The 17336-nt window shown below is 44.0% G+C and overlaps 2 protein-coding genes across 6 annotated transcripts in view; one reads left to right on the forward strand and one right to left on the reverse strand.

Moving 5' to 3' along the window:
- Positions 1 to 4210: 4210 nt before the first annotated feature.
- LOC139014214 (ubiquitin-fold modifier 1) lies at positions 4211 to 5761 on the reverse strand. Of its 2 annotated transcripts, XM_070421171.1 has the most exons (3): positions 5674 to 5761; positions 5381 to 5578; positions 4211 to 4872 (listed from the first exon to the last, which is right to left on the reverse strand). In XM_070421171.1, the coding sequence occupies exon 3, from the start codon at positions 4712 to 4714 to the stop codon at positions 4457 to 4459; it is 258 nt and encodes an 85-aa protein (XP_070277272.1). In that variant the 5' UTR covers positions 4715 to 4872; positions 5381 to 5578; positions 5674 to 5761; the 3' UTR covers positions 4211 to 4456. The 2 variants fall into 2 exon arrangements, with proteins under 2 accessions (XP_070277272.1, XP_070277273.1); XM_070421172.1 differs by lacking the exons at positions 5381 to 5578; positions 5674 to 5761 and adding an exon at positions 5015 to 5199.
- SMAD4 (SMAD family member 4) overlaps positions 5714 to 17336 on the forward strand; it is a 59437-nt gene continuing 47814 nt past the window's right edge. For all 4 annotated transcript variants that reach the window (XM_070421168.1, XM_070421166.1, XM_070421169.1 and 1 more), the window contains exon 1: positions 5714 to 6108. The gene's annotated coding sequence lies outside the window, so the exon portion shown is untranslated. The remainder of the gene's footprint in view (positions 6109 to 17336) is intronic.

A 17336-nucleotide genomic window follows, 5' to 3' on the forward strand; every position in this document is an offset into this window, starting at 1 on the left:
AAAGGTCAGATCTAAAGCGTTCCATCATAGTTTTAGATAATGGCAAAGCTTGTTATTTCTGGCACATTACAAGTATTGGCATTTTAAAATAAGATTCTTACATCATTTTCTAAGTGTATCCAAGGGAATCTAAATATCATAATGCATCTATCATCTGTTTTTTAAAAAATACATGAACAAGCTTTTCTTTAAAAGAAATTTTACCTCATTCTTTTTTCCCCTTATCTTGCCCCTGAACATTTTAATATAAGACTTTAGGCTGGAAAGTTTTATTGATCAGCCTATCATATTTCCCTACAAAAATAAAAATTTTTAAACTCATCATTATTTTATTATTGATGCAATTTTGAATACTTAATTGCTTTAAACAACATAAAATATTACAAATTTTGATAAACTATTAAAATTAAAGCATATATTTTTTAATCCTCATCAGAGGATATGTTTATTGATTTTTAGAGAGGAGAGGAGGAGAGAGAGACACAGAGAGAGAAAGAGAAGAACAGAGAAATATCGATGCGAGAGAGAAACATCGATATGTTGCCTCCCATATGCGCCCCTATCGGGGACTGAATCCACAACTTAGGTATGTACCCTGACCAGGACTTGAACCTGAAAGCTATTGGTGAATGGGATGACGCTCCCAACAACTGACCCCACTCCCCGGCCAGGGAAGATCTATGATGGAATGAGTTTAAGAGACGATGGGAGAACCTCTCCCTCAAAAGCCTAAAATATGCCACATGTAACCTTGTGTGTTGTTATGATTTGATTATATGTGTATGTAGTCTTACTGTATTTGGCATGTTTATAAACTTGATATAAATGTATCATATGGCATGTATTCTGCTGCTACAGAATGGGAGAAGTAGAGACAGAAAGTACAGAAAATTTTAGAAGCTTTGTTGCAAAGGAAGCAGAGAAATGGGGCAGTAGCTGACAGTGGAAGTGCAGATTTTGTAAGGCTGGAGAAATAACAGCTACTGTAAGCTTATGGGGGTGACCCCAGAAGAGAGGGGAACATGGATAACATAGAAGAGAGGGTATTGACAGAGTGAAGGTGATGATCTTGATTAGGCAAGGCAAGATTGGGATCTATTGCCTTGGCCGAGGGACTGGCTTTAGCGAGGAGCTTGGAAAACTCACCCTGAACTGGAGGGAAAGGTGAAGAAGAGGTTCTAGATGCTGGTTTGTGACTATGGGTAGATGAGATGGTGGGAAAACTGTGGAAGTTTTCATCTCATTGCTTTAATTTTCTCCATGAAATAGAAAGCAAGCTCATTAACTGAGAATGATGATTGAGGGAAAGAGGTGTAGGTTAGAGGACAGAAAAAGTATGAAATCCAGAAGAATGGTGGAGGCAAGTAGGATTCATGGGCGGCGCTAAGGGCCCGCTTGAAGTTCCCACTGATGAAATGAAAGTGAAACTAGTCAGTGTGACTGTTTTTCTGTAGCCACATTCAGGTGCATGGGTACTGGCACGGAGTAGGTGGAGAGCTGGCTTGAATCCAGGACTGTGGTTTTGCCCAGCAAGCAGGAAAAGGCGGGAGGCGAGTCTGGGGGTTGAGAGTGTGTGCCCGGAAATGATGGTAATAATTGGCTGTGGTAAGAATGGGAGAAAGTGGATGTGTGGATTGAAGAATTGTTGGAGTTAGAGTGCTATAAGGAAATGAGGAAAAATGAAGTGGTGTTCAGAGTGTGATATGTTTGAAATTGTGAGTATGAAGAAGTTGCAGAGTTTGATAAGGTTCCTGTGATTATAATTATGGGAGCAAGTGGCTGAGTTAGGGTAGGACAAGATTCTTGGAGGAGAAGTCAAGGTACCGAGAGGTCAAGGTAATGAGAAAACCATCTTAGTATAGTATGTTATAACCACCGAGAGTTGAGACAGAAATGGCATTGGAGTGACTGACAGGACCACATGGTGAAAAATTGAAGGGGAATGAGAATAAGATGAGGAGTACTGGGTAACAAGATTTAAAGCTGCAGGTTAATAGAGAGGAGAGAGGGGGTGGTCTGGAAGCATGTTGAGGAGCAAGGACACCTACCTCACCTCCAGGCACAGGCTAAGGTGCTTATGGTTGAAAATACAGTTGCTACTACTTGAGAGGGAGAAGGGGAAGCAGTGTCCCAGGGGTAAGTCAGGTTTCCTTTAGCAAGAAGGTGAAGGGAACCTGAAGAAAAGTTCTGAGGTTAAGCTTATAGGAATTGTCATTTGCATAAATAAATAGGTGTGGTGGATAGACTCTCATGTGGCCCCTCTGATCCTCACCTCCTGGTGTTCATGCCCTTGTATAGTTTTCCTTGAATGGGGATGGGACTTGGGATTTGCTTCTGGCCAATCAGGTAATGGCAAAGGTGTCAGGATATATGTGATCACGTGTATGTGATGACGTTACATAAGGTTGTAACCAATGTCTTACACCAAAACTGTCCCCCTTGCTAGGTTTGAAGACGCCAGCTGCCATATTGTAAGCTTCCCCATGGAGAGGGTCACATGTCCCAGAACTGGGGGAGCCCACAGGCAGCTAGGGACTAAGGCCCTTGGGTCCTGCAGCCTGCAGGGAACTGAATGCCGCCAGCAACCAGTGAACTGGGAAACGGATCCTTTCCCAGCCGAGCATCACAATGTGGTCTTGCAGGGGACCCAGGAAAGCCATGTGTGGACTCCGGACCCACAGACACTGTGAGCCGATACATTGGTGTTGTTTTAAGCTGCTGTGCTATACAGCAAGGTTAACTAATACAACAAGGTTAACCAATACAACAAGGTTAACTAGTACAGATGGGAATGGAAGTTTAGTTATAGCAATGTTATTCGATTATTTTAACCCCAACCGAGGTGTATTGTCTAAGAATCCCATGTTGATCTATTATTAATTTTGTTGATAACAAAGAAGTGAGACTTACAAGCGAATTTATGGCCCTTTTATTCGGGTAGCTTACTTTCTCAGCACAGACACCAGCTCCTGAACTGTCCCTGTGAACTACCCTGGAGGTCTTTACCTGTTGGGTCAAGGTAATGCGTGAGGCTTTTGACTTTTTTCTAAGGTAGGAGAAAGACAGTTTTAAAAGGGGCTGCTATGTCTTCAGGTGCTTTCTGAAGCTGAGAAATTTCAGAAAATAGTACAGATATCAGAGGAAGATCTGGAAATGAATTCCCTTAAAACTAGTCTTGGAAAGTCTTCACACCCCCAGGGGTAAGGGGGACACTGGTGAAGAGGACAGTTTTAGAGGCTTTCTGGTAGAAACCGGAGGCGCTCAGGCTATGATGGCAAGAACAGCATGGGGCTAAGGGGTGGGCACCGTGTGAAAGGCAGGAGGGGGACTAGAGAGTTTCAGGGCTGTATGACTTAATAGATGACTTTATTATTTTTCAGCAATGGATGCTTCTACTTTTTCCAATTACAAGTATTGGATTCTGCAAGAACATAGTTAAAACTATTTGGTGAGGGATATAAATTTTACACATGGGAACTAGATAAGAAAATTTAATTTTTGGCCCTCTGATATTAAAGTTTATATGAACACATGAAGCTTGAAACTTAAAAAAATATCTAAATGTAAAAAATTAGTTAAGTATTCATGGATATGTCTATATCCTTTATCATAAGCACTATATAATTAAGAATTCAACTACTTTTGAGTCTGCAAGTCAGATCCTGTCAAGTAACCTGCTATGTATGATTCAATCTTTTTAAAATTTTAAAGACAAATAGATTCAATAAATTTAATCTTCCACATGTTCTCAGAAGGAATTCTCAGAAGCATCCTTCAGTAATAAACACAGTTGGATAATTCATTTACCCTAAATGAACTAGCTGTGCATGCTGTGAGGTAGCAATGAAAGACTAAGATCTTCCATAAAAATGGTACCCTCAATGCATAAGCATTCTCTCTCCACACGAAGAGAGGGAGTAACAAAGGAAAGAGAGTCATCCTTCATTATCACATCAACTATTGGCATTTTCAAAGTTTTTTGTGTGTTTTTTTTCCCTTTGTGCTGGGCTCTTTTTTGTTTTTTTAAATTAAATCTTTACTGTTAAAAGTATTACATATGTCCCCCTTTACCCCGATTAGCTCCTTCTAACTCCCCTCCCCCCAGGCCTTCACCACCCTATTGTCTGTGTCCATGGGTTATGCATATATGCATACAAGTTTTTTGGTTGATTAAATGCCTAATTTCAGTTCTTCAACAGCAATATCAATATTTACTTATTGAAATATGTTTTTATTGATTTTAGAGATAGAGGGAGAGAAAGAAGGAGAGAGAGAAACATTGACGAGGGAGGAACATCCATTGGGGATCACCCCCGACACCGGGGCATGTGCCCTGACTGGGATTTAAGCTGTCGACCTCTTGGTGCATGGTCCGGTCCTCAACCAGCTGAGCCACACGGGCTGGGCAATACCAATATTGACTTTGAAAGGTGTATTTATCTTTAAGCAGAGGACATTAACAGCTTCCAACACGGTCTCTAGGAATGATTCGCAGTTCCGAACCGTGCTTTAGGAAGACATTTCCGGCAGTCTGTGCGGGATTTATTCCTATTCCATCATTGGTGATAATGGCACTCGTGGCGGCAGGAACTTTAAACTCTTCCGCGGCGAACTTCAAGACTGCGGTGAACGGTGTACTTTCAGGAACACTGAGTACTTTGTAGGGCAGCCGCGGGTCGGACGTCAGGGTGATCTTAAAGGAAACCTTGGACATGGTGGAGCCGGGCTGGGCGGAGACGCCGACGCTCGGGGCAGTCCCACTTCCGCTGAGGCAAGGCCTCCTCCACGCTCAGCAACAGATGGCTTCAGGCTCTAAACCAGGCCTTTAGAGCTTTCTAATTGGTCTCGGTGGAAGCCCCACAGAAGTATTTCCTGGTTGGTGAAAAAGAAAAAAAAATAGCATGTATTTTCTGAAACTTTTTAAATGTAAAAGAAACGCGCGCTTCTTGTAAAAATGTTAAGTACAAGAAGTATGAGGTAAAACAATTTAGGCCTTCCCCTACCCGACGGGTACCTGGTTAACAGGTGTGCTTGGTCCTCAGAGGTTCCTTCCAACCCTGACGATCCGCCTAAATCTCTCCCGACAAGAACCTCTGACTTTTAGAGACACCGGCCAGGCTCTCACACGTGCGTTCCCTGACTATCGAGTGCGTTTCTTTCACCCCGTTTATGTCATGTGGCCCCATATGGGAGAGTCCCGCGAACGTCAGCGCCTCTGAACCTGGTGATCGGGGCGGGGGGGCGGGGGGGGGGGGGCAGGAAGGGGCCGGCATCGTGAGCTTCTCCCCGAAGAGAGCTGCTGGCAGCTGCAGTCTCATTTCTGTGCCCCCGGAGGTCCCCCCAAACAAGGCCCGACCGGCCGCTCTTTAGAAACACTTACTGGACGCCCCTACGCGCCGCGCTCTCCCGCGCTTCTTGGGTACCTTTCTGCGAAGAAATGCCAATTTCTCTGGCGATCGCTCCCTCCAGGCGGCCTTTCTCGCCCACCTCTGAGGGGCAGCGCCTCCCTGCAGGGCCGGGTCCCAGGCCGCGAGTCCGGCTGGCCGCGGGCGGGCTGGCTCTCCTCCTCCGCGGGCGCCTGCGCAGAGCGCCCTCCCGTCACTGCGGGCAGGAGGCGGGGGCAGCGGGGAGAAAGGAAAGCTGAGGGGGGAAAGGGCCAAACCCTGAAATTACCCGGATGTGGTCTCCGCGCGCGCATGCTCAGTGTCTTCCCGACAAGTTGGCAGCGGCACCTCGGCCCTGGTCGTCGTCGCCGCTGCGGTAACGGAGCGGCTCGGGTGGCGGAGCCCGCGTTCGCGCCCGCCCGCTCTCCTCCGGAGGCCCTTCCCGCCCTGCCCTCGGCTCCGCGGGCCGCTCAGGGGACGCGAGCGGGTGAGGGGAGCCGGGCGCCCCGCGAGAGAGGCCCCCGCGGCGGGGCGGCCCGGGAGCTCGAGGCGGCCCGGCTCGCGCGGGCAGCGGCGCGGCGCCGAGGAGGGGCGGCCTGGCCCGGACGCCTCGGGGCGGGGGCCGAGGAGGGCTCCGGGCCGCCGGGGGGAGCGACGGGCCCGGCGCCCTCGCGGACTAGCTCCGGCGGGAGAGCGGACCGCCCTCGCCATCGCCGGAGTCCAGGTAGCGCGCCATGTCCCCTCCCCTCTTCCCCCGGCCGAGCCCGCGCACCCCTCCCGCGGCTTCCCCGCCCGGGGCGGGCTCCCGGCGGCGGCGGCGGGGAGCGCGCGGGAGGCCGGAGGTCCGCGCGGGGGGCGAGCGCGGCCGCTGGTCCGGCCGGGCCAGGGCGCCCTTCGGGGGGGGTCGGGCCGGCCGGGCCGCGGTGCCTCGCGTCCCTCGGGCCCGGCGTCGGCCCTCCGGTCCCAGCTCCCTTCGCAGTGGGTCGCGGAACCAAGTGAAACTCGGAGACGGCGTCCCGGCCGCGGCCGCTCCTCTTTGTTGTGTGGAGGAGTTTCCCTGCGCGCCCGGCCGAGCGCGGGGGGCCGGCTGGAGTGTAGCGTTGCCCGAGCTGCCTGAACGCGAGTCAGACGTGGTGTGTCTTCCTTTCTCTGCTCCAGCAGCTGGTCTTCTCTCCGTCCCCTCCTTTCTCTCCCCGGTGCGCCGTGCCAGCTCATGTCCTGGCCGGGGTGTGCTCGCTCACTGTGTGTGTGAGTGTGGCGGGCGATGGCTGCAGGACCGAGCCCCCCGCTCCCGCCCAGCCCCTCATCCAGGAGAACAAGAAAGAAAAGGCATCGTTCACCTCATCGCTGGGGCTCCGCGCACTGGCTGTGCAATGGGTGGAGGGTAGAGGGCTCCATCACTTACCCCAACCTCGATGTTCAGAGAAATGGGCGTATTTCGGTAACTTGAGAGGTTTCTTTGCGCGTATGGAGAGGTTTGGAAAGGCCCCTGGAGGATTGATGGCTGTTTTCACCCCTGAGAATCCTAGTGATTTTTAAAAGTGAATGTATTTGTTTCTTATTCATTTATACTTGAATTCAGTTTCTTTTTAAAAAAAAAATGTATTTATTGATTTCAGAGAGGAAGGGAGAGGGAGAGAGAGATAGAAACATCAACGATAGGAGAGAATCATCCATCGGCTGGCTGCCTCCTGCACGGCTCCCAGCGGGGACCGAGCCCGCCACCCGGGCGTGTGCGCTGACGGGGAATCGAACTGTGGGACCTCCTGGTTCCAGGTTGCCGCTCAACCACTGAGCCATGCCGGCCGGGCTGAATTTCGTTCTTAATGCTTTTAGTTTTTGCATTATACTTTAAGGGGAAACTGCCGGTTATTTAGGAGTAATAAGAATAAGATAATGTGGAATCATTTACATTTGAATTGACTTTCTAAAAAAGGCATGTAATCTTGACTAATTTTTATTTAACAACCTTTGACTTTTGGCAGAATTAGCATCCTTTTAGTCTCCGTAGCAGTTTGATTATTCGGGTACCTTAATAGAAAATAAATACTTTCAAAAGTACCTATTTTTGTAAAGTAATGTGATTCGGAACATTGTATTTGAATAATTTTTATTGTAGATTTTATAAATTGCCTTTTTCATGTTGAACAGAGTCTAAATATATTTCAGTTGAAATACAGCATACGAAATTCTAGCGTGTAACTTTTCTGCTAAGGATTTAATTTTCTCTTTTGGAAAGCTAGTACGTGACATTTCAAGTTCTAAATGATTGATATAATTAACATTTAAAAATCTGATTTCTTATTAACGTTTCTTTGATAATGTCACAATTTTTGTTTTTTTTAAAATTGGGTTTATTACAGAACAAATGTAATGCAGGCTGGCCAAGCATTTAAGATTTGGAATATCTTTAGGTCTAACAGTGGTGATAGATTATGTAGGTTTAAGTTGTTGGAGTTAAAACTAAAAGCTTTCTAGGCAAAATTGATATACCATTTTGTGAGTCTATTAATAGAAGTGGCCTTTTCTTAGCTTTCCAGGTTTTTGGGAAAGGTTGCATCTTCTTTGATGTTTGAAGTGGGAGTGCCTAAGTAGAAACTTCCCTGTTCAGCGAAATGCCTTCATCTTAAATTTTGAACTTAGAAAAAAAAATACTTTAAATGGTTTCAGGTTTAATGAAAATTCCTGCTGAGAAAGTCACTTTGAAATTTTTCAGAATAATTTTTATATGGATCATTGATCAAATGTCTCTGCTGCTTGAAGGAACTCTGCTTATACTAGGAGGCAGCAGATCTTTGTAAAAACCTATACTTCACTTTCCTAAACTACATTTTAGTTTAGCCATATCTCTTTATTCTGCATTTTCCTTCAGATTCCACGCCCCCCCCCCCCCCCCCCCCCCCCGCCCCCAATTAAAGAGCAAGTATAAAACTAATTTATGCTGTGCAGTCACACTCCAGCCCTCTGGTTTGGAAGCTGTTTTTTTCTGAGTGAGCTGGTGTTATAGTAACATCATTAGACACCATTCTAATTGAGCTGTGAATTGCTGAGGCTTCTACTAGGGCTGTTAACCCTATAGGATCTGCTCTGTTCATTATATTTAAAATGTATATTTATTAAATTTTTTATTTCTTTTAGAGAGAGACAGAAAAAGGGACAGGGAGGGAGAGAGAGTGAGAGATAGAAACATCAATGATGAGACTCATCCTGCACACCCCCTGCTGGGGATCGAGCTGGTAACCCTGACATGAGCCCTGACCCGGAATCAAAACGTGACCTCCTGGTTCATAGAGCGGTTCTCAACCACTGGGCCACACTGGCTGAGCTTATTCAGTGATTTTAAAGTGAATGGTTTTTTAAACATCTTATGTTAGCCATTTCAGTGCTCATTGTACATGTTGGATTTCCTTTTTTTTTTTCCTAGAAGATTGTGTAGTTAAGCAGAGTTTCGTTTTCTGTGTGTGTGTTGTTTTGTTTTGTTTTTTTTTTTTGCTTAAGTGCTGATTAATGGTGACTCTCAGATAATGGTTAATCATGTATAAAGCTAATTAGTTTCAGTGATTTTATTATTTTCTACACTAAATGAAAGGAGCTAGGTTAGCATAACACATTCAATTTTGTTAAATTATTAAATTTGGGGCTTTTTGCTCAACAGTGGTAAGGATTCAATTGTTTTAAAAAGAGAAATTCAAACAGTTGAAAAATTTGTCTAGATATTCATTTGAGTGACTTTCAGTATGATACTGTTTACATCATAATATGCCAAGACATATGCTTGATAATGGATCAGATTTAGAATTTTTGGATTTTTTTTCTTGTTCTAAAATGTGTAATTTTGGTGATGAGAAATGTGGCTGAATTTCTGGTTCTCGGGAACAAGGTATTTTGGGTTGTGTCACTTTGACACTATTACATGATGTAATTGGCATCCAGGAAAATTTATTTTAACCATGAGAGTGGATAAACATGAGAGTAGTGCTTACTAGTAAAACTAGAATAATAAATGATCAGAATCTTACAATTTTAAGTCTTTTTAAAAAATGTTTCTATTGATTTTTAGAGAAGGATAGAGATAGAGAGGAACATCATGGGTCAGCTGCCTCCTGCATGCTCCCTACTGGGGATCCAAGCCCGCAACCTGGGCCTGCTCACTGACCCAGAATTGAACTGCTGACCTCTTGGTTCCTGGGTGGACATTCAACCGCTGAGCCACACTGGCTGGGCCAATTTAAGTCTTGACTATTTGCTATGGCAAATCACATCATAGGAAAGATACGGTAGAAAGCTACCAGAGGCCAATTGTAATGAGTATCTATTATTGCATCTTAATTTCAATTTTGGTGATAATTGTAAATGTCGTTAAACTCAAGATCTATATTTTATTGTTTACATTTTAAATGAGAATTCTTTGCAGTCTGGAAAATTTATAACTGTGTGGGGTTCATCTTTTTTTTTTAAATCCTTATCAGAGGATATTTTTTTCATATTGATTTCTAGAGATAGTGGAAGGGAGGAGGAAGCTGGGAGAGAGAAACATTGACATGAGAGAGACAAATCGATTGGTTGCCTTCTGCACATGCTCCTACAGGGGCTGGGGACCCTGCAACCAAGAATTGAACCTGGGACCTTTCAGTCTGTGGCAAACTGGACAGAGCTGGGGTTCATTTTTTAAATGTTTTTCTTCAGCTCCCAATGTTTAGGACAGTGGTTCTCAATCTTGGCTGCACTTTGAAATCCCTTGGGGAGCTTTACAAACCTTGATGGCTGGATCCCATTCCCAGAAATTGTGATTCAGTTGGCTTGGGGTATAGCCAGGTGAGAGTTCTGAAGTGGTTGAGCTATTAGGGTCCTCTAACTTTTAAAAAAACATTTTTGTTTATTGATTGCTGAGAGAGAGAGAGAGAGAGAGAGAGAGAGAGAGATCAGTTTGTTATTCTACTGATGCATTCATTGGTTGCTTCTTGTATGTGACACCTGACGGGAGATCGAACCTAAAACTTTGGCAAATGGGGCGACATTCTAACCAGCTGAGCTACCTGGCCAGGGCAGGGTCCTCGAAAACTTTATTTTTTTAACTTTCACTTGTGTCAGCTTTACAGTCTAATACATTGATATACATATGCACAATGTAATCATCTCACATCTAACTTAATGGGTCCCGTGAAGATACTACCTCATATATTTTGTTTTCAAGTCTGTTCCTTCATCTCTCCTTCTCTCCCCTATTTTCTACTGTTCATTGTTCAATTCGTTTGAACTGTCTGGTAGCAAGTTTTAGGATGCTGTATTTCCCGTGATGAGAGATTGGTATATCATCACTATCCTAACTAGGAAGTTTATCTTTTAAAGCACTCTAAAATGCTTACTTGGCTCCTTTTAGAGACTGTTTAGGTGCCAAAATTAGCATTTAAACTCCCAAAGGAACTTGGTCTTTATAGGGGTAATCTGTTTGGAAACCATAAAATTTTCTAGACACCAAATAGTCACTTGAATGGTTCCTGAGATGCAGGTTGCATTGATCTAGCTTTTGCTGTCAGGCTTTAACTTGAATACTGTGAGAAAGTTGCCCAACAAGCCCAACTAGTTGGTAGTTCTAGAGATAGTGGAAGGGAGGAGGAAGGGGGAGAGATCATTTGTGCAGGTAGCTTCAGTTCTCCATCTGTATCTCCCGAAGCACCCATCTAAGACCAGTTGCATCTCTGTCTCTGAAAGAGCTATTTAAAAAAATAAAACAAAATATTATTTTTCCCCTCACCACACTTCATTTCAACACACACGGATTCAGAATTGGGAATAGAGTAGAGGGGGCATGGGAATCTGTATAACAAACAAAATACCTCTTGGTTTTAAAGGCTTTGGATATTTTAGTATGCTTATCTTATTGCTTCATTTGTTTTAATACAGTACAGACTTTATTTTACAATCATTAGTGCACTGGAACAATTTACTTAAAATTCATCACCCCCAATTTGCATATTTAGAATGCAAATCTTATTTATGATTTCAATAAAAGGACTGCTACTGAATATTTGTCTTTGTAGTAAGGTATGACTTCTGTATCTTAGTGTGGATGAGTGTATATGCACTTCAGGTCTTTTTCAAGTCAAAATATATTTCTAAATGGAAAACTGAGTTAACGCTATTTATTCACTGGTGGTATTCAAGCATTTGATATCAGTAGATGACCAGTCATTGTAATTGAATCATCTGGTGAAAGGATGACTGGAAGTAATACACAATGGGGTAAGATAAACCAATTGAAGGAAGAATCTTATGTATATGGATATGCAGCTGGCTAATAGTAAAGTGACATAACATCTATGTAATTAGTCTTTTAATCAGTTGCATATATTCATGATATTGTATTTTGTTTCACTGTCTTTCTTGGTAAATTGTAAAGTGAAATGTGTAGATTAGTGTATACTAGATTAGTGCCTTATAAAACTGACACCTCAGACTCCTAGAGTGCTTTTTTTAAAAAATATTTTTTATTGATATTTTACAGAGAGGAAGGGAGAGGGATAGAGAGTTAGAAACATTGATGAGAGAGAAACATCGACCAGCTGCCTCCTGCACACCTCCTACTGGGGATGTGCCTGCAACCAAGGTACATGCCCTTGACCGGAATTGAACCTGGGACCTTTCAGTCCGAAAGCCGATGCTCTATCCACTGAGCCAAACCGGTTTGGCCCTAGAGTGCTTTTTGAAGGTAGGGCTCCACTCTTTGTACTAGTACTAGAGGCCCAGTGTACGAAATTCATGCAAGGGGGGGGTCCCTCAGCCTGGCCTGCACCCTCTCCAATCTGGGACCCCCTTGGGGGATGTCTGACTTCCGGCAATAAGGACCACTGGCTCCTAACCACTCCCTGCCTACCTGCCTAATGCCCCCAACGGCCCTCCCCTGCAGGCCTGGTTGCCCCCAACAACACTCCCCTGCAGGCCTGGTTTCCCCCAGCTGCCCTCCCCTGCAGGCCTGGTTGCCCCCAACTGCCCTCCCCTGCAGGCCTGATCTCGCCCCCAACTGCCCTCCTCTGCTGGCCTGATCACCCCTAAACCCCTGCCAGCCTGATCTCACCCCTAACTGCCTCTGCCTCGGCCCCACCACCATGGTTTTGACCAGAAGGAAGTCAGACGTCTGGAAGATGGCCGGTTGACCCGGTCTAATGAGCATATTACCCTTTTATTAGTATAGATATATTTAATAGGGCTAGGCTAACCTGCAGGATATTCTGATACAGCCCTTTTTGAAAGAATAATCTAGATGACTTGATAGTCTTCTTCATTTAAAAGGTTTTATGAACTGTATTTTTCAGTTATCAGTTATTAAAATATACTTTAGTTTCCAATATTTTAAAACAATGTTTCCCAGAGTGTGGTCCATAGACTCCAGATGGAGGCGGTCCCCATGACCCTTTTCTGTTAGGACATTCATGAAGTCAAAATTATTTTCATAATAAAACAGATGTTAACTTGTCTTTTTACCATGTGGGCATTTTCACTGCTGGTGAAGAAGCAGTGGTGGGTAAACTGCGGGCACCTTAGGGGCAGCAAACTGTATGAATCCTTATTGTGTTCTTCACAGCCAAACACACACGTTAAGCATTAGAAAAAATGCTAGTTTTACTTAGGAGTATCCTTGGTGAAGCAGTAAAAGTTTTAATATTTAAAATCTGTCCCCTGGAGTGCATATCTTTTTAATACTCAGCATGATTAAATAAAAGCGAGCATAAAGTACTTCTGCCTTTTGAAGTACAAGGTTCATCTCTGGGAAAAGCACTTGTGTGATTGAGGTGCAAGCTAAACTAGCTGGGTTAAAAAAAAAAATAGAAACAGAGAGAGGAACATCACTGTGAAAGCAAAACATTGATAGGCTTCCTCTTGCACATGCCTCACCGGGGATCAAGTCCAAAACCTGGGCATGTGCCCTGACCAGGAATCGAACCAGCAGCCTTTTAGTGTACGGGAGGATCCCATCCAACTGAGCCACACCGGCCAGGGCTAAACTAGGTGCTTTTTAATGGGATACTACTTTTATTTTTACGTAAAAGAATGACTGATAGGAGGAAGCAAGATGGCGGCGATATAGGCAGACGCGTCCCAGGTCTTGTCCCGGAGCAAACGGAGTAAGCAGCTGAAACTAATAACACCCACCCCGAATTGGCAAATTTACTCAGCTGGTGAGACGGCTTGCAGCCTGGAAGGGCAGACCCCCCCTGGAAAGGTTAAAAACCAGGGATCTGGGCAGGAAAGTTTGCCAGACCTGAGCCCAGAGGGTCGGAGGGAGACCGCATGGCAGACAGCCGCGTCTCTTGGGACAGACACAGACCCTGACCAGGGTAAGGAGTTCCGCGGGTTTGCTGGCGCCAGGAGATTTGAGATTTGGATTTTGTGATTGCGGAGAACTGAGACTAAAGGGGGCATCCTGAGGAACTGATCAGACCATGCAGTGCCCATAAGAGAGGAGCGTTTCCCAGACCATGCAGTGCTGGTAAGAGGAGCGTTTCCCAGACCGCAGATCCAAGCAACAGCAGCCCCCTGATCACCGCAGCCTCCTGATCACCACAGCCTCCTGATCACCACACCCTCTGTCTGTGGAACAGCAACTGTATGTGAAGCCTCCCCCCACCAGCCAGAAGAGCCAACACAGCTGTGAACAACACCCACCAGAGGAGCTGCTGCCAACTGGAAAGCAGCTGCTACCGCAACCGTCTGAGCAGCAACCACAACCCAAGGAGCCCCTGCCACCCAGGGAGCAGCCACTGAACACCTCAACATCTACATATGTCAGCGAGATCAAACATGGGTAGGCAAAGAAACCCCCAAAGGAAAGAAAAGGAGGACTCGCCAGAAAAGCAGCTAAGTGAGACAGAGATATGCAACATGACGGAAAAAGAATTCAGAATAAGGTTCCTAGAGTACATGCACCACATGTTCAAGAAGCAAGAAGAAACAGATGAAAAACTCAACTACTTATGCAAGAAGCTAGAAGAAACAGATGAAAAAATCAACAACTTAAGTAAGTCCCAAGAAGAAATGAAGAGTGACATAGCTTCAATAAAAAACTCCATTGAAAGTATCAACAGTAGACTGGGAGAAGCGGAGGACCGAATTAGTGAATTAGAAGACAAGGAAGCAAAACACACTCAAACTGTACGGCAAATGGAGAAAAAAATTAAAAGACAGGAGGAGAGCCTAAGGGAGCTTTGGGACAACATGAAACGAAACAACATACGAATAATAGGGGTGCCAGAACAACAGAAAGATGAACATGGATTAGAAAACCTATTCGAAGAAATAATATCAGAAAACTTCCCTGAGGTGGGGAAGAAAAAAGTCACACAAGCCCAGAGAGTCCCAAACAAGGTGAACCCGAAAAGACCCACACCAAGACACATCATAATTACCATGGCAAATGTTCAGGATAAAGAGAGAATCTTACAGGCTGCAAGAGAGAGACGGAAAGTAACATACAAGGGATCTCCCATTAGATTATCAAATGATTTCTCAACAGAAACACATCAGGCCAGAAAAGAATGGACGGAAATCTACAAAGTGATGCAAAGCAAAGGACTGAATCCAAGAATACTCTATCCAGCAAGGCTATCATTCAAAATTGAAGGGGAAATAAGAAGCTTCACAGACAAAAAAGGGCTAAGGGAGTTTATCACCACCAAGCCAGCCATGCAAGAAATGCTAAAGGGACTGGTGTAAAAAGAAGAAATATCAAGCTCAGAAAGAAAACAGCCACACACACACACAAAAAAAGAAATGGCTACAAACAAGTACCTTTCAATAATAACTTTAAATGTAAATGGACTAAATGCTCCAACCAAAAGACATCGAGTGGCTGAATGGATAAAAAAACATGACCCATACATCTGCTGTCTACAAGAGACTCACCTCATTAGAAGGGACTCACACAGACTGAAAGTGAAGGGATGGAAAAATATCTTTCACGCAAATGGAAAGGAAAAGAAAGCTGGGGTAGCAATACTTATATCTGACAAAATACATCTCAAAGTGAAGGCCATAACCAGAGATAAGGAAGGCCACTTCATAATACTAAAGGGATCAATACAACAAGAAGATATAACCCTGGTAAACATATATGCACCCAATGCAGGAGCACCCACATACATAAGAAAACTTCTGGAAGATATCAGGGGAGAGATCGACAACAATACAATCATAGTAGGGGACTTTAATACACCACTGACATCACTGGATAAATCCGCTAGACAAAAACTCAGCAAAGAAACAGCAATCCTAAATGACTCACTAGATCAGATGGACTTAATTGACATCTTCAGAACACTTCACCCCACAGCTGCGGAATATACATTCCTCTCAGGTGCTCATGGGACATATTCAAAAATAGACCACATATTGGGTCACAAGCAAAGTCTCCACAAATTCAAGAAGATTGAAATCATAAAAAGCTTCTTCACAGACCACGATGGCATAATGTTAGAAATAAACTACAATAAAAACAACCCAAAATACTCAAACACTTGGAAGCTGAATAGCATGTTATTAAATATTGATTGGGTTACCGATGACATCAAAGAAGAAATTAAAAACATCCTGGACACTAATGACAATGAAAACACAACAATCCAAAACCTCTGGGACACAATGAAAGCAGTCCTGAGAGGGAAGTTTATAGCTCTACAGGCCTATCTCAAAAAACAAGAAAAAATGGTAGTCAATCATCTAACTCTACAACTCAAAGAATTAGAAAGAGAGCAACAAGAAAACCCCAGAGTGAGCAGAAGGAAGGAGATAATAAAGATTAGAGCAGAAATCAATGAAATAGAGACCAAAAAAACAATACAGAAAATCAATGAAACCAAGAGCTGGTTCTTTGAAAGGATAAACAAGATTGACAAACCCCTAGCCAGGCTCACCAAGAAGCAAAGAGAGAGGTCCCAAATAAACCAAATCAGAAATGATAGAGGCGAAATAACAACAGACCCCACAGAAATACAAATGATTGTTAAACAATACTACGAGCAACTCTACTCCAACAAACTGGACAACCTGGAGGAAATGGACAAATTCCTAGAAAAATACAACATTCCAAAACTCAATCAGGAAGAATCTAAAAACCTCAATAGGCCAATAACTATGGAAGAAATTGAAGCAGTCATCAGAAAGCTTCCAGCAAACAAAAGCCCAGGGCCAGACGGCTTCACAGGGGAGTTCTACCAAACATTCAAGGAAGAACTAAAACCTACCCTCCTCAGACTACTACAAAAAATTCAAGAGGAAGGAACGCTTCCAAGCTCATTCCAAGAAGCCAGCATCACCCTAATACCAAAACCAGGTAAAGACATCACAATGAAAGAGAATTACAGGCCAATATCCCTCATGAACATAGATGCCAAAATCCTCAACAAAATCTTAGCAAATCGGATCCAGCAGTACATCAGAAGGATCATACACCATGACCAAGTAGGATTCATCCCAGAGATGCAAGGATGGTACAACATCCGTAAATCAATAAATGTGATACATCACATAAACAAATTGAAAGAAAAAAACCACATGGTCATATCAATTGATGCAGAAAAAGCATTCGACAAAATCCAACACCCATTTTTGATAAAAACTCTCAGAAAGGTGGGAATAGAAGGATCATACCTCAACATAATAAAAGCCATATATGACAGGCCCACTGCCAACATCATACTCAATGGACAAAAACTAACACCATTTCCCCTAAGAACAGGAACAAGACAGGGATGCCCACTCTCACCACTCCTGTTCAACATAGTACTGGAAGTATTAGCCATTGCAATTAGGCAAGAAGAAGGAATAAAAGGCATCCAAATTGGAAAAGAGGAAGTAAAACTGTCCTTATTTGCAGATGACATGATATTATACATACAAAACCCTAGAGACTCCATCAAAAAGCTACTAGACTTAATACATGAATTTGGCAATGTAGCA

The sequence above is a fragment of the Myotis yumanensis genome, unplaced genomic scaffold (genome assembly GCF_028538775.1).
Source record: "Myotis yumanensis isolate MYYU_CA2020_CCGP unplaced genomic scaffold, mMyoYum1.0.hap1 SCAF_7, whole genome shotgun sequence".
NCBI classification, from domain to species: Eukaryota; Metazoa; Chordata; class Mammalia; order Chiroptera; family Vespertilionidae; genus Myotis; species Myotis yumanensis.